Raw genomic sequence first — 23275 nt, 5'->3', positions numbered from 1 at the left:
ACATGTGCACATGCTCCTCGCTCTCGGACATGATCGTGAACACAACCTAAAAGACGATGATAACAGAAAAAAAAAAAAGGGAAAGGCCTTCGTGAATCATATCAACACTATCGAACAATGGAGAGAAGAAAAGAAAATCAAGTTGGGGAGAGAAAAAAAAAATCAAGCAGATTCTGCATTGCACCTTCACAGATCGTACACACAATTCCTTAATGCTGTTAAAACATACCGCGATTCAACGTCTGTCGGCTCACGGGTGATACTCGTCGTCATCGTCGTCCATCGCAAGCGGTTGGGCCTGGACCGGTGCGCCGTTGCCCTTCGAACTGTTAGCACCCTTGAGCAACATCGCAACGACATCGGCGTCCAGTCCTTCCATCCCTGCCATGGGATTATCCGCAGCTTTAGGCGCGGCGGGCGCTTTGCTGTAGTTCCCGTACTGCAGCATCGACGAGAGCAAATCGGCGGGGGCCTGGGTTTTCGTCGGCGGCGTCTGCTGGAACGAAAACGGGCCGCTCTCCTGGAACGACGGGTCTTCGGCGGCAGGCGGTGGCGTCAAAGCTTCAACCATCTCCCGTGGCGGTTCGATGTCCGGGGTCGTGGAGCGCATCGCGGTGTCGCCGTTCTTATCGTCCGTCATCCCGGAAAGCAGCATGTTCTCCACATCCTTCTTGACATCATCCGTTCTTGCCTTCTTTTCCTCCACTCCCTTCAACTGGGATTCCTCTCCTGCCAGTGCGGTCTTGTTGGTCTCGAGCAGTGACTCCAGGTTCTTGATCAGTTCCTTTCGTGATGACAAAGCGTCCGAAACGGCGGCATGAGCGATATCGAGCGTCTTGATGAGCTGCGATAGCCGTGCAACGTAGACCGCAGGCGGAGGGATAGCGTCCGCCTCCATCCACTTTTTGTACTCATCACCAGCCGACCCAAGTGCGATCGTAGAATGGGTAAGTTGGTTGTTGAGCTTGCTCTGGGCGGCGGCCAGCCGTGTGAGCTCTGCCGGCGTGGCACCACCTATCCCACCACCTAATCCTCGTCGCGCAGTAGTACTAGATTTCCCCTTGTCGACGTCTACCCCAAAGATCCCGTTAGCCCCCAACCTTTTTTTTTTTTTTTTTTTTAGCTACCACCGGACATAGACATACCATCCAGCCGTGTATCAATCCTGTCCAACACATCCACATCAAAGATAGCTCGTTGCCTCCAAACTTGAATAACTCGCCTCAACTTTCCCTGAATATCCGCCGAAGAGCCTCGGTACGCGACTTCGCACGCATCCGCTATTATCTAACCGTAAAATTAGAATTCTCCACTCCGAAAGCAAAGCGTGATGTGTCGTACCGGAGCAAAAGCAACCCCAAACTCTTCCTTCTTCCTCGCCTTCATCTGCTGGACAACCTCTATTCGCCCAAAAAAAACATCAGAATCGGTCTATCGACGTGTATATAGCGCTGCAAGGGCAACCGTACCATTGGCGAGGTAAACCAGGTTCAGCTTTCGAGGAGCAGACGACTCCTTCAACCGCTGGAGCCATAGTTGCGCGAACCGCTTAGCGTGCCTCCTATGTAGACATGGTGTTATCAGCAAACCCCGTTTCCGAAGAAATTCTGACAATGAGCATCTCGCACCTGTGGAACATGACCCATTGTGCGATAGAGACAATACCCTCTTGGGTCTCGTTGAGAGCGTTCAGCTTCGAATAAACGGTTTCGTCGGAAAGAGACATGATGAAAGTGGTAAATAAACTACGCGAGGCGCAAGCACCGATCGAAAAGAAAGAGAAGCCAAAATTTCGTTCGTGAGAGCGACGGTCGAACAGAGGTTTTTCGTCGGTCGTCTACGTCACAATCACACGACCGGATATGCACACCCTCGACTTCGTGGTTTGTATTCTCCAACAGCGGTAGAAGGTGTCCGGAAGCTTGGTGATTGATGAAACGGTCTTTGACAGGTCCACGGGAGTGGGATGCTGAAGGATCGGGTGAACGGCCAGGCAGAGTCGGGGAAAAGCTCGAACATGTTCGGGACGCGATTCAAAAACGCCAAGAATCGGCCTGCCCGCAACACCAGTTTCTTGTTGCATTGTGTACCACACAAGTAATGTTTCGAGGCTAACTTGTAGTTACGAACTTCGATCGATGAAATAATGGCTACTCGGATCTAAACAGCAACATGCTTATTTGAACCCTCTCAAAGTCAGTATTACTTTGCGTGCCAAAATGATAGCCAGATCATCACAAAACTTCCGGGATTGCTTCTATCATGAAGGCTCCGAGTCGAGGCATACCTACCGTATGAGTATGCTCTGGAGGATAACTCAAAACTTTAAACATCCAGTGAACACATCTCCGAATCCAAGAGATCTAAACATTGTAAGCTTACGCCTAGTTCGATCGACGGTACGAGGCTCGAATTATTCTTTGACTATTCGAAACAAGTGCGTAATCCTTTCTCGAATGACCGAGCATAGCACGATATATCGCGGAAGAGCGGGAGAATTCAAGCAGTACACGTAGTGAAAACAGTAGGAACAAAAGTCTTAAAACAGAGAAGGCCTCCAAGTGCAAAGCCGAATGATGTTCCACACCGTGATGGCAGAGAACCACCTGGTCAGACAGATGGTCTATGATACCCAGACTGCACATTCCCGATCTAACCACCGCCAACCAAAGTCAACCGGCATGATACATAATCGAGCCGGCTGACATTCTTTATAGCCAAAAGTCCTAAAGGAAATTCCAAAAAGGCACAATCGGCTTGGATTCCATACGGATCTAGCTCAAACACGAAGCTCGTCTACATGTTCAAGAGGGGGTGGGTCCTTTTTTGCTTCTCTACAATTTTATAATTTCTTTAGAGCCATTCTTGGATTTGAACTATGTAACAAGTGATCTATAGGTAGCTGCTGCGTAGAGGAGTTTATATACCGATGGTTATACATAGCTTTGATAATATTATCCTCGGAGCTGGTGACAGCTTGGTGCGCTCGCTTACTCCCCAGCTCGATACGGCCAGCGTCGTCAACACAAACTCTCCCTCCGAACAACCATCTCCGTCCCATCCACCTCCTTAACCCCAGCTACCAAAAACAACCGCCACCGCCAACCCAACATCCCCCAAATCTGCAAGAAGCCCAACCGAAAAATGTCACACTTCCCCTCAATCGAAGATTTCGATGACGGCGTCGTCGCTCCGACCGGTGGTCCCATCGGCGACGCCGACGACCTATTCCTTCGCGAACAAGCCATCCTGGGTGACGAAGCCACCCAATTCTCTGCCGACAAATTCCCCGCGCTTGACGGCGAAGATGATCTCCTCGGAGGAGGTGCGGCCGGAGGCGATGGATTGGTTGAGACTCATAAATTCGAGAGTAGCTTTCCAGATTTGATTGCCGATAATGAGGTAATTTAGCTCACCGGTGCCGGTGATGGCTTCTGAGAAAGAGGAAAGAGGAGGGAGGAGCTTGGAGCTACCTACATTCTACGTCGAGGAAAACCACACGAGGACGGCGAGCTAACTACTTCATCTCACAGGCCGTCGGACCCGGTGGGACCATCACAGGCACATCGGCTCCCTACATGCCAGGTGTCGTGAACACCAACTTTCCATCCACATCTTCCCTCCCGGAGGAAGAACCAGAAGTCATCAAGTAAACCCACCATCTCCCCTCCCTACCATCATCCGTACACAACTAAACCACGGAACCCACACAGGCAATGGCGCGAACGTCAACAGCTCGAAATTCAACGTCGCGACGAACTCTCCGAATCTCGCAAGCAAGAAACCGTCGAAAAGGCGCGAGCTGCTATCGATGACTTTTACGAAAACTACAATTCGAAGAAAGATAAGAGCATTTCGCAGACTCGGTATGGAAACGCGAACTCTGTACGTCATAAATTACGCTTACAACCAGCTGATGCGATAAATTTTTGGGGGAATATAGAAAAGAAGCAGAGGAATTCCTCGAGAGCCGTGAAAACACCTCCGTCGGCGGAACTTCCTGGGAACGTATTGCAAAGTTGGTGGATCTGACGGATAAAGGTGTCAAGACCGCAAAGTCGGACAAGACACGTTTCAGAGAGTACGTATTCCCTCCAACCCAACGTACACGACCAAAAAGACACTGACAACGGGAACCTTTAGACTCCTGGTTTCCCTGCGAAAGGACGAGAAGGCCCCCGGCGCTAGCGGCGTTTAGATAAAACTCCTTCTTTGCTCTCTTTTTTTTCATTTCGAATCACTCGCCCTGTTATATTTTTAATACAGGCCTTCTCTTTTGCTGCTACTCCGAAGATCACGTTTTAAAAAGATCAATCAAAAGTACTACCTGGGTGGTAATGACATGACGAATGGGTTTTCCTTTTTTATTTTATTTTTATGGTTTTTCTATATCTCCATGATCGGGCTGCTGGTTGCTTTTTTAATATACTTACTTACCCGCTCGGTCGAGCATGTTTTGTACATCATCAACTTCGCCCGGCCTGCATGCTTTGATCGCCAATACACGTTTTCTCAGGGATCCGGAAATGGTTCCCCATCGTCTACCGTCAGTAGAAAGGATGTTTATTAAGGTTGTGGAACCGGGGGGGTATATAAGACGCCGTTCCCGGAAGAAAAGAAATCAAAAGGGAAATGAAAGAAAAAGATCAAAGGAATCATCTAAACGGTTTCTTAGGAAAACAAGATATACTTGCTATTTTCTGATTCCTGTTTTATGTCCAGCATTCCCCCCCTGCTACGCAAAAAAGACACTACGCCCCCATCATCTCATTAAAGAGAGAGGGAAAAGGGTAACTTGGAAGCTCGCAGGTGAGGAGGAAACGAAAAAAGGTTGGAGTTTCGCCTTATAACAGGGTTTCCGAGCCTCCAGAGTTGAAAGGCTCGAATAAACAGAAAATAGAATAAAAGCGGTATCAGGCTTATTTCTGCATCATGAGCTGGACGAACTCATTGTAGTCGATTCTTCCATCGCCGTCCTGGTCGGCTTCTCGGATCATCTCATCGACCTCGGCGTCCGTGAGTTTTTCACCGATGCTGGTCATGACATGTCTTAATTCGGCGGCGGAGATGTAGCCGTTGTTATCGCGGTCGAAGACTTTGAAGGCCTCTGGATTCCCCCACGAACGCAATCATATCTTCGTCAACAGACCGAAACCTTTTACGGAGACTCTAAGGTGGAGTGTATTTTTTTTCTTACCTCGGATTTCCTCCTCGCTATCGGTATCCTTCATCTTACGGGCCATCATGGTAAGGAATTCTATAAAATACGCCTCGTGTCAGCCCCAGCTGTGACCTGCGGGTTGCATGCGCGGGCGCCTTGGCGGTCAGACCGCGCCGGTCCCGTGCCTTACCAGGGAAATCGATGGTGCCGTTATTGTCGGCGTCGACCTCATTGATCATGTCTTGGAGCTCGCTCTCGGATGGGTTCTGGCCTAAGCTGCGCATGACGGTTCCGAGCTCCTTGGTGGTGATTTGACCTGTTTTTCCACCGTAACAATATCAGAACCCGTGAATTTTAAATAGTACGTAAAATAATAAGGAAGGAGGACGTACCATCGCCATCTTTGTCCTACAGACGGGGTAGCTCCTGTGGTTAGCGAATTCTCGTGGTGGTCCATTTTTTGAGTTTCCCCCGCTACGTGTGGTGCGTGCCCCACTATCGTCCGAACCGACGGTTTCCCCCGAACCATCCATCGAACCCGTAGATTACGATAACTTTGGTGGATGGTAATCGGATCGGGAGAGATAAGGACTCTGTAGGCGTGCAGTGTGTAATATGGGATACGTACGAAGAGGGAGAAGGCCTCCTTGAACTCGGAAACTTGTTCTTCGGTGAGTGAGTCTGCCTGTGTAGAGGTTAGTTGGTCAGTTGAAGCTTATAGAGGTGTGGTACAATGGTCGATGGATAAGAGTAAAGATGAATTGGGTGATTTTTGGAGATGCATCCGGGGGGTATAATGGGGGGTAAGGTGGTGGAATAGGATACGACGGTAATAAAAAAACATACCATTGTCAAGATCTGATGATGACGATAAAGTCGAGTAGAGGTATGGTGTGGGTATGGTACTGGGAGATGGGATTGTTGTTCGTGTGCGCGAGGAAGGGAAGGAGAAGGAAAGCTGGCTGAGATGGATGGGGGGAGCCGGTTTGAGGATTGAGGAGGGGGTTTTATTCGAACTCTTTTTTGCTTCTAGCTCCCCCTTATAATGTATTCCAATTCCAATTACCTGTACGGGAATCCGCAGGCGTTTAGCTTGACTACAAGCTGTTTGCTCGAGTCCACGTCCGCATCCGTGGCCAGGGGTATCATCATCATCATCATCATCATCATGCAGGCGGGCAGGCAGGCAGACCGCACATGGCATGTCACAGCTTCGGATTCACAGCTTCTGCTGTGACATGACGCTGCATCTCATCTCACGATGTGATATGATATTCGGTACTTGGTGATAGCCACTTGTGTCCTTCGTGGTGAAGCTAAGCCGTCTTGTCACTATCACCGGCCCACGAGCTTACCCCCTTTCCCTCCGAGCTAACGAGCTTAGCTCCATCCTTCGTGCAAATCAAAATTCCCGAGCTCTAGCTTTTCCTAATAACTATCATCCGTGATTACCTAAAGATGTTAGGTTTTATATTGTGACTTGCGTAATAGCTTCCTGTCGGTGTTTGGTCCGTTGGGGGTAAATGTGTACCTGTCGCAGCCAAGGCCCGAAGCAGGCAACGTAACGTCGTCGCCCGTTGCCCTTCTAGCCAGCTGTTTCAGCCAAATGATATCACCATAACGACCACCTCTTCTTACCTATACCATCGTCACCGGCCTTCCGCCCCGTCGCCATCTCCGTCGCACTCATCTCAGCCGCCTCTTTATCACCTGACACACTCTCGAAGCTCGGACCCCCCTCGGCGTACCAGCCTCCACCGTAAAACTCTGGATATCTTGGACATCGGAGCTACATTAAAATACCAAGACAAGAATTCCAATCGATTCATCTATCTGTCATCCGGGATTCCCACTCTTCGCGATCATGTGGCGAGACCGTACAAACCTGTATGCTTCGTAACCCCTACCGTATCCGTCCCGCATCCCACTGACGACGTATAAAAAAAAGGTACATCTCCTACCGCCAATCCTACTCCCACCGTCCCACGAAACGTCCCCGCTTCTCCTCCTCCCAACCCGACTACCAAGACGAAGACCGTCGCGGCCTCCTAACATCCGACCCGGACGACACCAACGGCACCAACCCCAATGACACGATCATCGAAATGGATCGTCTCCCACCCCGGTGGGCCGACGCCTCGGATGCGGTCACCGACCTCCTCGCCGACATCTCCAGAATGTCCCAAAAGCTGGATAAACTCCACGCCAAACACGTCTTACCGGGATTTGACGACAACAGATCTGCAGAAGAAGGAGAGATTGAACATTTGACTACCGATATCACCACGAAGTTTTACGAATGTCAGTCGGCGATAAAACGGATCGAAAGGTTGGCGCAGGGTGGGACGAGGGCGGAAGAAGTTATGGCGAAGAATATTCAAATATCTTTGGCTACGAAGGTTCAACAGTCCAGTACTGCTTTTCGAAAGAAGCAGGCGGCTTATTTAAAACGTACGATCTCATATCCCCCTCGATATCAAACGAGTGATACTGATTGAAAAAAAAAAAAAAAAAAAAAGGCCTCCGCGGTCTCTCCGGCATAACCCCACCGATCGAACGTTCCGGCTCCCCGAACCCCGCATTCATGTCCACCACCCTCCTCGACGAAGAAAACGACATCTCCTACTCCCGCTCGGCCCTCCAACAATCCCTAACCCTGACCTCAAACGACAACGCCATCGTCCAACGTGAACGTGAAATCACGGATATAGCAAACGGTATCCTAGAACTGGCCGACATCTTCAAAGAACTTCAGACGATGGTAATCGATCAAGGCACCCTACTCGACAGGATAGACTACAACGTGGAAATGATGAAGACGAATGTCAAGGAGGCGCAGAAGGAGTTGGTGGTCGCCAGTGGGTATCAGAAGAAGACGACGAAGAGGAAGGCCATGTTGTTGTTGGTGATCTGTATCGTTGGAGTTATTATTCTGTTGACTTTGAAACCTAGGAGGAGGGGTGCGGTCGAGCCTGATGTTCAACATCCGGTTTTGCCTCCGAGTAAGGATCCCAATGTGCCCGGGTTGATAAACCCCGGTGGCGGGAATAGGATAAATCATCCGGGCGGTGGGGGACAGACGGGTGACCCCGATGCTTCGGCCGTGCGCGCGAAGGGGGTACCGAAGATGGGAAATATCGGGTCTGTAGGGTCGACCGCGAAGAGGAGGATAGAGCGGCGGGCTGGGAGAGAGCGGGAAAGGGTCGCTCCCCCCTAGCGATTACGGCTCTGAGTTTGATACCCCCTTTTTTTTTTTTTTTAGCATCTCTGGTGATCTCTGGTGTTTGGCGTCATGAAGAAGAATTGACCATTCTGATCGAGCATCTTCAAATTTGGTTTGCAGGTATTGTCGAATGGAGAGTAATACCTGCCTCGAATACCACTTCGAGGCAAACTTTTCTTCTTCTTCTTTATATCCAAATAGAGAGTGTGTATCGTAAAAGATATTATATGTACAATGTAGGTAGTAATCTTTCTCCCATGGTGTAAATTACAAACCCCAAAAAGATAATAAGAGATCGAGGCGAATACACCGACCCGCCATCGGCTCTTCGAACAAACAAAAAGATACACCTACGATCACCTCTTTCCCTCCTCGACCTCCTTCTCGATCGCGACCCTCACGTTCTCTTCCTTCTCATCATCACTCTCCTCCACCCCACCTTCCTCCCCTTCGGCTTCCTCCTCCTCCTCCCTCTCCTGTTCCTCCCTGATCCTCTCCGCCTCGTCCGCCTCTCTCTCCGTAATCTCCATCTCCCGTCTAGGATACTCCAACGGCGCCCCGCCGAGCTGGCTTTCCATCAACTTGCTGAACGCCCCTTCCCTGCTCGTCAATTCCGCATAAGTACCTTCCTCCGCAACCTTTCCATCGGTTCCCAATACGATAATCCATTCCGAACGTTTGATGGTTGATAATCTGTGGGCTATCGATATTGTGGTTGTCGCGCCGGCCATCAGTTTTGCCAAGGCTTCGTTCACTAGGGTTTCCGATTCGGCGTCCAGGGCGGAGGTTGCTTCGTCGAGGATTATGATGTCCGGTTCTTTGATTATCGCGCGGGCGATAGCGATACGTTGCCTTTGGCCGCCGGAGAGTTGGGTTCTATGTTTTCGAACAAAGTCAGCAGCTATCCACGGTCGGGGTCTAGCGAAGGAAGGGGGATGTCATACCCTCTGGGCCCGACGTAGGTTTCCAATCCATCAGGCTGTACGATCGATTCATCAGCATAACTATCTCTTGCGAAAAATCAAGGGAGAGAAGGGTAGACCCACGAAATCACCGATAAACTGGCAATTCGCCCGTCTCGCCGCCTGGATGATCTCCGTCCTGGTAGCCCTCGGTTTCCCATAAGAAATATTTTCCGCAATAGTGCCGGAGAACAAAACCGGTTCCTGAGATACGACACCAATCTTTCGACGTAGGGATTTTACATTGACTTCCTCTAGGTCTTGGCCGTTGATAAGAACCTTACCGGTGCTCGGGCTGTAGAATCTCAGAAGGAGGGAGGAAATGGTGGATTTGCCGCCACCGCTGGGGCCGACGATTGAGACTATTTTGGATTAGTCAATGTGCTAGCAATTCTCGGGCCGTGTGCAAATCCTACCGTTGGAGCCGGCCGGGATGGAGAAGTTTAGTCCGTCAAAGATTGTAACTGCCGGCCGGGTAGGGTAGCTAAAGACCACTGGAATAGAAAGACTGTTAGATGAAGCCACGCTATAGCCTTTAGGATTCGGTAGCTCACCATCTTCGAAAGTGATAGTTCCCTTTGCGGATTTGACTTTCTTGCCCTCTGAAAGATAAAATATCAGTACCAAATCGAACACAACCTCCTCGGCAGTGGAACGTACTCGTCAAAGAATGCGATGGCTCTCTATCCTGGAGTTCGAACAAACGACTCGCGGCACCGACTCCCTTCATCAATTCGGAGTAAAAACTCGAAAGTCCGAAGAGACTCGATCCGGCATATGCAGTGTACATCAAGAAAGACGTAAGCTCTCCGATAGAGATGGTTCCGTTCTTGACTTGTTGGCTACCGAATACCAAAATGGCCAAGATCGTGACATTGCCAGCAAGACCGGTCTGTGAAATATTAGTATTGTGCATAAAATAGCGGAAGGGTTGTCTGTGAAAACATACCGTGCTGAAGAAGGTAGCGCTGACGAGCGCCTCCTTAACCCCGAGTTTGAATATCTTCCGAACTTGCTTGTTGTACCGGCCGACTTCCTGAGCTTCACCGGCAAAAGCTTGCGAAGTTCTAACGTTGCCAAGTCGCTCTTCCGCCACTTTCGTAGCATCACCGATGGACTTTTGAATCTTTCGTGAGATATTCCTGATAGTTCGACCGTAAAAGAATGCACCGATACCGATGGGTGGGATCATAAGTGACATGACACCCTAGCTATCCGTCAGAAAGCATTCGTGAAGAAATCCAGCACGGATCAAGAAACCTACCGTCAAAGTGGCGGAAGTATACAACATCATCACCAACCCCGCGGCACCACTAACGAGCGCTCTCAAGCCGTCGGAGATATTTTGGGTAATACTCTTACCGACAATGATGGTATCGGACGACAATCGGGATATCAGATCACCAACACGGTTTGCATCGAAGAATTCGGCGTCTTGGGTGTAGGTACGTTTGTAAAGCTGGGTTCGGAGACGGGTGACAATGCGCTCGCCAACGACCCGAAGGAGAATGATACGGCCGTAGTTTGCCATGGCGCCAATACAAAGAACCCCACCGAGGGCAATGTAGAACTGGTTCATGGGAAGGCCGAAGAGTTTCCCGCTGTCGGTCTGAGTAGCGACATCAAGAATTTTTCCAATCGAGAACCTAGGCTGCTATTAGCGTGCAACCGGACCCCCGGATTTGAAGAATAACCTACGGTATAGACATGGATATGGCCGAGGACACCAGCAGGAAGCAAAATGCAACTTTACCCACAAACCGACATCAGTAAAATATCACCGGCGACTTTGACACTCCGTCCACCGGAGGGACGAGAATAAAAAAAACCCTACCTCCTAGCCATTTTGCTTCCGGCCTTGCAATCTTTAACAGTCGCCATATTTCGCCAAATCCAGAAAACCCACCGACGGTACCGGGATCCTTCCGTAACCTCGCCTTGAGATTAACCTGTGCAGCTTTGCTAGCTTTCTCCGAACGTCCGAATTCCGATTTATGCGGGTCGTCCTTTGAATCCGTATGTTCTTCGTGCTTTTGATGGTGGTGGGTTGTGTAACGATGTGAGGTAGATGAGAAAGACCGTATAGCATGCCGAGCAATCCGTGACCGTTTCTGAAATCCAATCGACCGAAGCATCCGACTTTCATTGTTCGGCAGAGATCGTGAATCCCATCCCACGTGCTTCTGCCGTGCGCAAAAGCCACGAGCCGGTGCCTTCAGGCGTCCAACGACTCGAGCGGGTATCGACGGAGTAACGGCGGGTAAAGACCGGGTGAGCGGCGATATTAAACTTCTAAACGAACATTGTGATACAAAAAGTGGAGATTTTGATGCGTGCAAAATGCATCCCGCGAGCGGACGCGGTGCGGGCAGCATAGAGAACTGCTTGTTTTTATGCGGGCTGCGCTGCCCGAAGTAGCACCCGGCGTGGAATTACGTGGGAACTATATGTTCGATATTCGGACAATGTTATTTGTGTGGCTCCAATTGATCGATTCTTTTAATTTTATATCTTCTGTGAAATTCTGAAATACGATCGTATGAAAAAAAATGGGGAGAACGGACTGAGATGGTGATAGAAGATGTGAGGAGTGAATCATCGGATAGTAGACTCGCGCGGTTCGGACATGCTTTTCGAGGCCGTTTAGATGCACTGTACTCTAGAACGGCGGCATCGGATCTGATCAGCAAAGCTACAACGTCAGCGAACCGCAGCAACCGCGCACGCCATCATGATGCCGTCGAGGAGATACTCACCAAGGATGCTTCGGGTTATAAGCACCTGGAGTTGTATAAGGTTGGTGGTGGTGATATTACCGAGGGATGTTTTCTCGTCCTTGCTCTAGGCCGGGTCGAGACCAGTTTAGTGCCCAGACGACTATAAAGATAATTTCCGGCGCGAGTTCAGGCCGAAGAAGACTTGCCCGTTTCCGCATCAGCCAAGATCTCTAACAAACCCACCCCGCTGCGCCCCACATATCCCCACTTGCATCACCACCATCACCACCACCAGTACCAACATCAACATTACTGGACTGGGTACTCGGAAGGGAATACCGCCGAAATGGTCATCGACTACTCAAAATGGGACAATCTCGAGATCTCCGACGACTCCGACGTCGAAGTCCACCCAAACGTCGACAAGAAATCCTTCATCCGTTGGAAACAGCGTGACATCCACGAAAAGCGTGAACAACGCTCCCAAACAAAAGAGCACATGAGACTCGAACACCAAATGAACGACCGTCTATTATCTCGTATCGAAACTCTTCACAATGCTTTGAAATCTCACATCGAAAGCTCCGAAACCAAAGAAGGAACACCCGAGGAATTCGTCCTCCAGACACTTTTGGATACTACCACACCTGAGGATCTGCAGAAGGCCCAGGTTCTTGGGAAGCCGGATCCTAACGCTCCGACTTATGCCGAGATGTTGACAAAGTTGGCGGATAAGGTCTCTTCGGAAATTCCAAAGAATGTGGCTGATAGGTGGGAGGCGTTTGAAAAGGGTATTTTGGGGTTCAAGAATGAACTGAAGACAAGAAATGACGCTAGCAAAGCCGAATTGGAAAAGATGGAACGGGAAGACTCGAGGAAGATTACCTCGCAGGGACTCAGGGATGGATTCAATACGACACACGTTGCAAAGGCCGACCCGACACCACCACCCGCCCCGGAGTCATCCAAGAAGGCGGGGAAATCAAAGATCGAAACCGTCGAGCTTCTCAACTCCGGCTCTTCAAAGCCTGGTGGGGTTGATTCTCAATCTTCAGGCGCGGAGGCAGACATCGATGAAGAAGAAACCGACGAAGAGGCTGAATTCGATAGACAACATCACGCCACAAAACTCGGCAAGGATTTCGGCAAGATTAAATCGTCGGACCTTCGTGCAAGTGCGGAGTTCATCGCTAAGAATCCAACTGTCCTAGCGGAACGAGAATCAGATGGACTTCTCATCGAAGCTTTCAACGCTCAAATTGACGGGAAGGATACCTTGTCGAAGCAATATGTCCATCAGGCTCTTCTGCTCCAGTACTGCAGACAGCTAGGTGGCAGTGCAAATGCGGTCCAGCTTTTCTTCAAGAGAATCACCACGCCGAATCATACCGCCCAAGCAGCCTTCTTTAACGATGTCAACGACACACATTTCAAACTCAAGGGTCGTGCTATTGAAATCGCCAAGGAGAAGGGCGAGACGAAGGAGGTCGAACAGATCCAATTGCACGCAGTTGACCCGAACCAACAAATCTACATCGAAATCCCACCCAAAGACTCAGACGATCCAAAACTTCAGGAAGCCCGCCAGATCTTTGAGGCTTTCCCTCCGGGATTTCAAAAGGCTCTCGAGACCAAGGATCTCGATAAGATCAATGTTGTCCTGGGCAAGATGTCCGTGGACGAGGCCGAGGAGATTGTTGGAAAATTGAGCGAGGTGCGTAAATTTTATATCACCAAAAGCTAAAATCGAATCATCTACTGACCACCTCTACCGTACAGAGCGGAATGCTGAGCTTGATCGAAGAAATCATCGATTCGACAACCGAAGAAGGACAGGCAAAACTCGCCGCCCTCGAAGCGGAGAAGAAGGATAAAGGAAAACAGCCCACCCTCGCCGGTGAAACGATTAAGGAGGAAGGTGAGTATAACCCATTAGTCGACGAAGTTGATTAAGCATATTTTCGCATCCTATTTCTGCCACAGAACCCCTGCCCTCATATGATTGCGCAAAACTGCAGCGCTGTATTTTAAGTTGTCGGATGGAGTATCAAATTACCAGAACAAGTACGGAGCAAATGACCAATAGTCTAAAATATGAAGCCGTGAAAAAAAAAACCCCATGATGCCGATTTAACTTACCCCCGTACCATCCCTCTATCGAATGACCAGGTGTGCATAGTGATATCCCATACGACGAATCGTCAACCAGAGCACCCATGATTAAACGCCAGCCCTCCTCTTCCGGAATATTCAAAAAAACCTCAAACCGCAAATTAGAACCAAAGACTCATGCACGTAATAATACTCAAACACTCAACAGAAAACTCGCCGCGCTCCCCACCGCCAACCCGGCAACCAAACAAAGCCCCATAAAGCCTCCCGCCGCGGCGCTCTCCTCCTCGGGAACCAACTGCGGTCCCAACATCATAGTATTGCTCCCCACGTACCCATTTGTCAAACCGAACGTAAACTGCACCAATTCGTAAAAGAAATCACTTTGAACCTTCGCCCCTCGTCCCTTAATATTCCCCAACCAATAGAGTGGAATGTAAACAACCCTTACTGTCGCCGCAATCGCTAGGGTCGTGGGATTCGTACATGCTATCCTTGGGAAACCGCAGATGACACGGCCGATCAGATCGCCTGTATTCCAAATTAGGAACGAGAATGGGATGAAGACTTCCGGACGGGAGAGAACGGATGACGACGGTGGGTTTACGGATAATGTGGCTTGCGTGAAGACCGGGAAGACCATCGTCAATGCGAAGTTGAAGAAGATGGTATAGGCGGGCAGTGGGAGTCTTTTGATGAGGTCCAAGAGCGATAATATTTCTTTCGGTTCGTTGGCTTCCGGCTCGTCGGCTGATCGGTGATTCGAACGATGGAACCTTTCCTTATGGCGGGATACCAGGATGAAGAAGAGGAATAATGCGACGCAGGAGACCGCAGTTGCGGTTAAGAAGTATACAAATGCAGATTTCGGTGATGCGGATGCGGTCTTATCCCCCTGGCTTTCCGGAGACTTGGGCGGGATCGCTAAAACCGCCACCATCTGCGCAATAGACGGTAATACACCCGCGACACCTTGTCCGGACATGACGCCCTGCGTGTATATGGGATCGAAGCAACCGACATAAGCGAACAATCCATTCTGAAAGAACCCAGCCGATACAGCGGTGCCCAAGACCATGAGAAGGGTAAAGGCTAGGTATACGCCGGCGGAAATATCGGTAAACGATACTGTGGATAGAGCGAAGAGTATGAAGACGACACTGTTGATGATGAGGGCGATTATGATGCGACGGGGGTAGTGGGCGCTTTTCTGGAGGTATGAGAGGGTGAGAGTGGTGATCAATGTAGCGCCTGTCGATACGGTCATGATGGAAGACTGGAAAGTGTCCAAAATGGCTTTATTCTATCGATCCCTAAATGTTAGTATCACGCTCAGACGATAGAGACGGGGAGTGATAACATACATCTTTAAACCGCATTTGAAAATATCTATACACCGATAGCACCCTATTAGCACCGTCCCCGACTCCAGAAGTATACAAACTACTCACGCAGCCGCCGCCAAAAAGCAGTTCCAAGCCCACAGCATCGCAACCCCAAGCACCAAAAACACCGAGTAATCAAACCATGACATCTGCTGCGCGCCCGAAAAAGTCTTATTCCCCCTAGGCGATAACAGCACAGCCGACGAAGTCATCGACGGCGGATCATAACCCGCATCCGCTTCATCTGGCTCTCCATTTTCCGGTTCCAACGGCGTATAATCCACCGGCGCCGTCGACTCCCGTGTGTGGAATATATCTCGTATTCGGTCCATAGTTCTGTCGTGTGATTTGGTACCCGGGTCTCTATCTAAGGGGATATACGACGGATGGAGGTTGAAATACGTTGAGGATGATGGGGTATATATCCGGAGCTTTCGCGTTCGGAACTCGCCCGTTTCTCAGATCCTTTTCGGGCACCGCCGTCGCAACTGACCACGAGCCCCTGATGACGTTGGAGTCTTTGAGCTTTGGGTGTTGGACTGCGGGATCTGGATCGGATCTCGACAGGGATGTTTCCCGAATGACCAACGCGGACAGGGATCCCTGCTGTCATATGTGTTCACGTGACATTTTGCGGAACCATCATGGCTCGGCTCAACCGGCGACTTCAAGGAACGCTGCAGCCATGCCGCATATGCAGAGACGCATTTTGCCAGATTGTACATGAGATTTTCATTAGTCAGCATTACATTTGTACAATTGTCTAAATACACTGCGCTACGCTGGCAGGAAGGAAAGAATATGAACGAGAGAAAAGAAAGAAACGGCAATGGAAAAGGAAAGAAGAGAAGAAGAAAAAAACGCCTTCAATGCTAAGATCGAGAGGTCTATATCCACATTTACAACATATCTTACCCCGACCGTATCAAAATGGCCGTTACATGTCCCCGTCGCTGCGTCGTGATATTGATCTAATAGATTCCCTGTGTGCGGTACTGGAAAGTATCGTACATGCGGGTATAGTAACTAAGGAAAGCAAATTAGTTGAGAGAAACAAATCATTTGTAGTAGCGGCGGGGTCAAAATACCTTCCGATGCTCTTCGCTATCAAATCGTTTTCTACAAAAGCTTCGGCCTCGTCTTGGCTGAGGTGCAACTGGAATCTAGCTCTCAACGCACCCACGACCTGGACTACGCCGACTCCAAAGCACGGCATAGCAGACTCTTTGCCCATGATTTCGACCATCATGATGAGATTGTCGGCCGACTTTCTTAGGGCTGAGTATCAAACAAAGTTAGCTTGGAATCATATGATACTCCATGATAGGTAAATGACGAACCTTGGAAAGCCTTTTTGCATAATGTCTTGAAAGCCGTAAATTGTTCGGAATGGACCCCACCAAGCAGCTCGACGTATTCGTAGGTTAGTTTGAACGGAGCCGCTTCGAATCCCATCGATCCCGGAGAATTCGACAACAAGAAACCGAAATCGATGTGAATGATATCTTCGGTACTATCAGTCTATATATCCACGTATCGTCAATCCTGGGGTACTTACGGCCTTCGTTATCAACAAGGATATTGCCGTTATGTCGGTCCTTCACCTGAAGGATGTAACAAATGATGGAGTATGCGGCAAGAGATTTCGTGAACGCATCGAGTGCATCCTTGTACGGCTTCGAATCCGCTTCACCGAATGTCTATAGAACGTTAGGGCAATTCTCCGGGTCTGCTGTTTCGAAAAAATCTTACCTTCTGCCAATGATCCTTCAGGGTCGCAAATTTACCCCTGGGATTCTTTCCCGCCGCCATCGAAGCAAGCGTCAAACTTCGCTTCAAGGAGTGCAAGGAAACACCATTCGTAATAGTTTCGATGAGACCGGATGACTATAAATCCAATTAGTATGTAACATACGGCTATCATTCTCTCGTAGCTTACCTCTCCGGTAACAAGTATCCTCATCCGCCGCACCCAGACATCGACGTCCGCATTCTCCCATACCCTTCCACAGAACTGAATAAGTTGGCAGGCAAACATCTCCTGCCGCAAATCGCCTCCAGTTTTAACAATAACACTCAAGAGATCCCAATTCTTATAAAGTCCATATGGTGAAGACTTTCGGATACGCTCCCTCTTCGCACGCCACTCTTCGCCAAAGGTAGCCGCGCTAGGGTCATCCTTATCCCCGCGTCGAGCAATACCTGCGGTCTTAGAATCGTTTTCCATCCTAGCTTCGCCGGCTTCGGTGCGTATCTTCTCGGTCGTAGGCCCTTCTGCAACAGAAAGGGCCTCAGCAGCTTCCGTTGCAACCTTGGCATCCATCATGCTTTCGAAGGTAGATATCGGCTCTTCATAGAAGAAGCTTTGTTCCTCCAGCGCCTGCATACTAGCAATGATTTTTGCTTTGATGGTGGAGACTTCGTCCTTCGGCCTTTTAGAGCTGCTGGCCTCTAATTGCGACAACATGTGAGCGGCCGTTCGCATGTGAGTAGCCAAAGCAGAAAGCTCTGCTTGATCTGTCTTGCTGGCGCCAGGAGAGAATGGAGTTGAGCGCCTAGGTACGGGGCTCTCAGACCGCCCATCGGGACCCGAAGATCGTGGAGTAGCTACCGATGAAACGGATGACAATGTCGCAGCACCGCTTGATAATCTGGGAACCGCGGAAATTGGTCCCTTTGGGACGGAATTGGGCTCAACGCTTGGCCGTGGGGTAACGTCATCAAAACCATACGTCGCCATCATTGGTGAATTGCTTATATCGCCTGACGCTGGCTCGTAAACAGAGTCAGCGTTCGTATCATCAACCGGCCTTTCATCCCTCTCGGCGACTCTGGTTGCATCCGACAGGTCAAATATCCTCCGCTTCGATTTTCCCTCATCGGAGTGTTGCGCCGCTATAATCGCCTGGTTCGCTTTGCTGTCGGGATCGAAATCAAAGTCGTTTAGTAACACCTCCACCATAATCAAGTAAGGCACTCGTTCAGCGCTATTTAAAACAGTCGCTTCGGCCGGGTTTATCCTCACTATCCTGTGGTGGGACGAGAGGTGTCCTTCCTTCGATTCCGACTCTGCGATACAAGGTAGGATGACGGGAATATCAACTTCGGCTGGTAGGTCATTGTTAAGAAGTGCAAGCTCGGCTCTCAAGGCACTGAGACGAGCGGGTTTCGGGACCGGGATTAGTTTGTTGGATATGCCTTCTAGCGCAGACAAAAATTGCGTCTCAGAATGAAAGTAGTTTGTCCGCAAAAGGTGAACCTTCTGTTTTTCCGTCAATTCGGCGGTCTTCTTCGAATGAGACTTGGAAGCCTTGGTTTCCCTTTTCTTCGTAATCCGAGGCGACAAAAGATCCGGGTCTTCGTTCGTAAGCCTCAGGTCGGGCATAGACGTCGAGTTTGCAGGAACGGGAGCAATATCAAGGTTTCCCGAAGCCGATGTGGAACTAGATGGTTTGAATGATTGTCGACGAGCGGAACCATTGGCTGAGGACGTTCTCCTGGGCGAAGGAGGTATCGATTTCCCGGGTTTCGGCTGTTCCGTGTCTGGCGTAGTAGGCTCTGTACGAACTAATTCAATCTTAGATGTCGACTTGGAATTCTCGAGTCTCCGTCTCCTCGCTCGTATTGATCCGGACGTTGTTGCGCCGACGGTCTTACTACGGCCGAGTCTCGGTGACGGCAAGGGTGTTTCCGAGATCGTGAGTTCGGGTTTTGGCTGCTTCCTAGCTTGAGCGATAGCTATCGGGCCGGCGTACGCAGGAAGCAAGGGCATAGCAATCCCAGCAAGGACGAGACCGGCGAGTATTGTGACGGGGAAAACATGGTTCTGGATGGGATCCCGCTCTCCCGCTTGGGTTGAGCCGAAGACAATATGCTGTACCTTGTTGTACACCCGTCGACATGTCTGTTTCATACAAGCCGGATTTAGTTATTTCCATCCTGTTATATGTTTGATGCATTGGGGAACATACTTTGAAAGCATTCGATTGAGGATCTTTGGCTAGATCATGCAGATGGGTCTGAAACAACCAGAATGTCTGCAACCAAGAATTCATGACAATCAGCGACAGTCGTATCTAGGGACTACGGGTGAGACGAACGATAAGAGCACCATGCGCATTCTTTTCACACAGCTCAATGACAAGCTCCTCCAAAGCGACACTCTCGATGTCGTTAATGCTGACCAACAGATGGCACAACTGCGGTATATAAAACTCTATCTGCTCATAGCTGAACTGACGCAGCTTATGGCAAAGGTAATGATGGATACCGATTTGATTTGGATATCGCCTGCGGATGTTACTTTGTTAGCGTAATCCGGGGTTCGATCGATGTATTCGGGTGGGAGGGCTAGTGTCACAGGTGCAAGTGCAAGCAAGCATCGTGACATACTGGAGATATGCAACAGCCAAGAAGGGGTCATTATTAAAATGGTCGCTTTGGAAGAACCGGAGAAGCAGTTCCCGCGATGACATCTATCCGGATGTGGTGTTCCCCCATCCACAGGGAAACATAAAAAGGAGGTCCGCCGCGGCTCTTCGTGGAGTGTGACAATGCAGCAACGGAGGGGCGGCGGTAAGGTTGGGTGGATGTGTGTATATGTGTTGGAACTCGGTTCCCGGCAGGCAGGCAGAAGCCAGAAGGGAAACCTGGGCCAAGATAACGATGTCTCGCCCGTCAGTCAGCGTAGGCTCCTGTTGGTCTACGAGATCAGATGGGACGGTTTTTTCGAGGCCGTCGGGGCTTGTAGGGTTAAAGTCGGACCGTGAGATATTCAGGTATGTCTGCACTGCAGCTTTACCCCGTCGTTAGTTCCTTCTGTGTAAAGTATCCTCAAGGGCTAGCGCGCTGCCAAGGAAATAAAGCTCTGAGGTTCCGGAGCCGAAAGGCTGCTCCAACCATCCCAAGCCAGGATGCCCGATTGCCGATGAATTCGAAGGTTGTATCTACGTATTATCCGGTGCACGATTTTACGGGCCATCTATCTACCAGTGACATGTGGTTAGAATGGAAAGCATGAGATCGATCCACGTGGCATTTGATTTCGATCCGCCGACGAATTCAAATCCGTTAGCTATGCGAAACTAAGATCATGGCATGGCTGTATGCTTGTTGTTCGGAGAGGACTTCCGTTCTCCGAATTAAATGGCCTCTACGAGCCATTACAAAAATTTTATACATCTTTATGCGCGTATGCATATAAAAAAATAAAAAATCACCCGATATTTAAATCGGCAAGAGAATCCCTGAAGAGTCTGCCTTGCCCATAGACACATATCCTATATCTCCACCTGGAAAATTCATCCAACTTCTCTTACGGTAAGCGGTCGGGTATTATTCCGTACGTATGCCAACATCATCAATTAAGGATCCTTTTCCCTAATGTAAGAGCTTCAGCGATTGCGACCGCCATTATTTCCAACCCTTCCTCCCGCTGCCTCTCGTTCGCCCCGATAAAAGCCTGGACAACCGGCCATGCATGTATTGTCGGTTTCTCCGTAACCCGTAATCCGACAGATTTGATCTTTTCGATTTTCGAAATAAGGGATTTAATTTCCCCTGTGAAAACCTCTTGACTTCCGTAGACCATGTGTATTCCATGTACGGGTAGGGCTTCCTCCCACCAGCTTAGATCCTCACACAACCCTGGCGACTTGTACGGATCGCTCGCATCCCCGGCGTTTGCATAAGATAACCCGAACTTGTGTAGTCGGTTGGCGTCTAAAAAATCGTTTTCGGTGTTCTTATTCTCGGGTGATACAAGAACAGCCCACGGAGATATGAGAGTTGCGTAGCTGGGTCGTTTGAGATAAGAAGCTTCTCCGGTTCCGCTACCTTTTCGTGGTCGTGCCAGGTGCAGTAGTAAACTGAGGGCGATGTTCCCTCCAGCACTATCACCGCAGACAACTATCTCCGCAGCCGGGGCAAGCTCATGTACAATCTGGTATCCTTTGTACGCTTCATTCAATTGAGTGGGGAACTTGGCATCAGGTACCAATGTGTAGTCAAGGGCAAAGACAGCTGGGTTCTTAAACCCTGAAGCTTGGAGCTTGGATGCCCATGATATAAGGAATTCTAGATAGAAGTAGGCAGAGCCCATAGTAAACCCCCCTCCTATCCAAAGAAATAGCAATTCGTGTAAGTTGACTTTTTTTTTTTCCCTTTCTCTCTATCTTCTTTTCTGACAAGTTCGAGCACGAACCCTATATTGTGCCTTCGCGGGAAATCATTGGTACATACCGTGAATATAGTAAAGAACAACATCGGGTTCGGAATCCTTGAAGGTCTTCACCCAAAGGCCCCGGGTACCGTCTTGGTTGATCTCTTCTGGGCTCCAAGAAGGGACATTGCTAGGTAATAGCCCATTCCTCAACAGGCGAAATTTATAAAATGGCATCACGACCTCTCCTTTGAAGAAAACTCTCCCGATATCACTTGGTAGGTTTGCAAATGAATATCTAACGATGCGAATAACAAGCTCTTGGAATAAAGTAGAGTCGTTAACAAAATCAGGACGCTCATTTTTGAATAAGAGTATATGATCGTGGAAGAACGAATATGGTAATGTAAATACTAAAACACGTTAAGGATATTTGTGAGCGAATGTCAGTCTCGAATCCGGTCTATGGTACGTCCAGAGCAAATGTCCTCGGATCTTTGTGGAGCTTCAAAATGCAACAATCTTCGTGTTGCGAATGTTCATACCGAAATATGGAATGGCAGTAAACAGCCACGAGACTACTTTAACAATCCCAGCATGGGGATCGATGATAAGCTGGGGGATAAGGAATCCGACAAATACCAGGCAGTCAAGCCATGATACTAGTCCGAGGGCCTTGTGCATAGCTCGACGGGTTGTGCGACTTTTTATCGGCGGTGATGAAGTTAATTGAAACGCAGCGCAAAGAGAAAGAAAGTATGATTGATGATAGATGGTACAAAATGTCGAGACCGTGGAGAGAAAAACAAAAAGAGAAGAAGATCTAGGCACCTAGCGCAATGCTTCGATACTCATGTAGTCACAATATAGAATAGTCAGCCGCACAAGTCCTTTTAGCCAAGTTTCGGCATTTACGCTTGTCTTCATATCGAGGCTCGAGATCCCTGAAGATATAAGCGATTTCTGCCACAGCGAATACGAATCTGCGAAGTACCTTCGTTGTTGGAAACCCCGACAGGCCTGGAATTCCGATAAGAGAGAAGAATCGTAATTTACTTTGAACATTAGCCGTCTGGATTCCTCGCTTTGAAACCTTGGTTATGAGGGCCTGAACGGTGGTTTCGCTATGACGCCGCGTTGCGATTGGGTGACGCGTTTTAATTGCTGATGCCGCGGGAAGAAAAATTTAATTGGCAAAAAAGTTCATCAGACGACAACCCTCCTTCAACGTCACTCCATCCTCGAATCACACTCGCGATCTCTCCTCACGAACAGCGTCAACGGTCGAGCCACATCCCTTACCATCGTCGTTTCCTCGATACCTGTACTTTTGAACCCTGAATTCGTTTTTGATACTCTGTTTTTCGTTTGAGCGTCTTGAATCCAGTTCTTCGTCACGAATTTCCTTGACCGCTTTTACTCTCGTCAGCCTGCTTCAGAAACGAATACATCTCAACCACCGGCTCAAACCGATCTAGAAACTGTCGGCCTTAGCTTTCTTTCGATAGATCTTACATCAAGTGTCCTGGCAATTTACTTTTATTGGGCCAATGGC

At 49.3% G+C, this 23275-nt stretch overlaps 9 protein-coding genes across 9 annotated transcripts; 3 read left to right on the top strand and 6 right to left on the bottom strand.

The window, feature by feature from the left end:
* Positions 1 to 250: 250 nt before the first annotated feature.
* On the bottom strand, positions 251 to 1726 carry DFL_004063 (uncharacterized protein; the record flags this gene model as incomplete). Its single annotated transcript, XM_067633096.1, has 5 exons — positions 251 to 1071; positions 1146 to 1287; positions 1342 to 1400; positions 1470 to 1561; positions 1629 to 1726. 5 exons carry the CDS (start codon positions 1724 to 1726, stop codon positions 251 to 253), a joined length of 1212 nt encoding a protein of 403 aa, XP_067491299.1.
* Positions 1727 to 3144: 1418 nt separating this feature from the next.
* On the top strand, positions 3145 to 4198 carry DFL_004062 (uncharacterized protein; the record flags this gene model as incomplete). The annotated part of the gene is made up of 5 exons (XM_067633095.1): positions 3145 to 3402; positions 3534 to 3649; positions 3714 to 3866; positions 3944 to 4081; positions 4144 to 4198. 5 exons carry the CDS (start codon positions 3145 to 3147, stop codon positions 4196 to 4198), a joined length of 720 nt encoding a protein of 239 aa, XP_067491298.1.
* A 721-nt stretch (positions 4199 to 4919) lies between these two features.
* On the bottom strand, positions 4920 to 6010 carry DFL_004061 (calmodulin; the record flags this gene model as incomplete). The annotated part of the gene is made up of 6 exons (XM_067633094.1): positions 4920 to 5107; positions 5198 to 5257; positions 5352 to 5477; positions 5554 to 5569; positions 5790 to 5846; positions 6008 to 6010. The coding sequence occupies 6 exons, from the start codon at positions 6008 to 6010 to the stop codon at positions 4920 to 4922; spliced, it is 450 nt and encodes a 149-aa protein (XP_067491297.1).
* A 1015-nt stretch (positions 6011 to 7025) lies between these two features.
* DFL_004060 (uncharacterized protein) lies at positions 7026 to 8378 on the top strand (the record flags this gene model as incomplete). The annotated part of the gene is made up of 3 exons (XM_067633093.1): positions 7026 to 7048; positions 7110 to 7612; positions 7681 to 8378. The coding sequence occupies 3 exons, from the start codon at positions 7026 to 7028 to the stop codon at positions 8376 to 8378; spliced, it is 1224 nt and encodes a 407-aa protein (XP_067491296.1).
* A 362-nt stretch (positions 8379 to 8740) lies between these two features.
* DFL_004059 (uncharacterized protein) lies at positions 8741 to 11481 on the bottom strand (the record flags this gene model as incomplete). Its single annotated transcript, XM_067633091.1, has 10 exons — positions 8741 to 9260; positions 9329 to 9363; positions 9431 to 9708; positions 9763 to 9840; positions 9901 to 9948; positions 10007 to 10238; positions 10296 to 10553; positions 10611 to 10992; positions 11045 to 11093; positions 11181 to 11481. The coding sequence occupies 10 exons, from the start codon at positions 11479 to 11481 to the stop codon at positions 8741 to 8743; spliced, it is 2181 nt and encodes a 726-aa protein (XP_067491295.1).
* A 928-nt stretch (positions 11482 to 12409) lies between these two features.
* Positions 12410 to 14016, top strand: DFL_004058 (uncharacterized protein; the record flags this gene model as incomplete). The annotated part of the gene is made up of 2 exons (XM_067633090.1): positions 12410 to 13777; positions 13843 to 14016. The coding sequence occupies 2 exons, from the start codon at positions 12410 to 12412 to the stop codon at positions 14014 to 14016; spliced, it is 1542 nt and encodes a 513-aa protein (XP_067491294.1).
* A 352-nt stretch (positions 14017 to 14368) lies between these two features.
* DFL_004057 (uncharacterized protein) lies at positions 14369 to 15892 on the bottom strand (the record flags this gene model as incomplete). The annotated part of the gene is made up of 3 exons (XM_067633089.1): positions 14369 to 15478; positions 15540 to 15564; positions 15627 to 15892. 3 exons carry the CDS (start codon positions 15890 to 15892, stop codon positions 14369 to 14371), a joined length of 1401 nt encoding a protein of 466 aa, XP_067491293.1.
* A 639-nt stretch (positions 15893 to 16531) lies between these two features.
* Positions 16532 to 20035, bottom strand: DFL_004056 (uncharacterized protein; the record flags this gene model as incomplete). Its single annotated transcript, XM_067633088.1, has 9 exons — positions 16532 to 16586; positions 16649 to 16838; positions 16901 to 17065; positions 17119 to 17260; positions 17313 to 17447; positions 17500 to 19464; positions 19532 to 19597; positions 19661 to 19850; positions 19953 to 20035. 9 exons carry the CDS (start codon positions 20033 to 20035, stop codon positions 16532 to 16534), a joined length of 2991 nt encoding a protein of 996 aa, XP_067491292.1.
* An 884-nt stretch (positions 20036 to 20919) lies between these two features.
* On the bottom strand, positions 20920 to 22404 carry DFL_004055 (uncharacterized protein; the record flags this gene model as incomplete). Its single annotated transcript, XM_067633087.1, has 3 exons — positions 20920 to 21674; positions 21801 to 22133; positions 22266 to 22404. The coding sequence occupies 3 exons, from the start codon at positions 22402 to 22404 to the stop codon at positions 20920 to 20922; spliced, it is 1227 nt and encodes a 408-aa protein (XP_067491291.1).
* Positions 22405 to 23275: the final 871 nt, after the last annotated feature.

Source organism: Arthrobotrys flagrans, assembly GCF_004000055.1.
Source record: "Arthrobotrys flagrans strain CBS H-5679 chromosome Unknown unitig_0, whole genome shotgun sequence".
Lineage (NCBI taxonomy): Eukaryota > Fungi > Ascomycota > Orbiliomycetes > Orbiliales > Orbiliaceae > Arthrobotrys > Arthrobotrys flagrans.
Note: the sequence above shows the minus strand (reverse complement) of the source record. Positions and strands in the feature narration are given on the sequence as shown.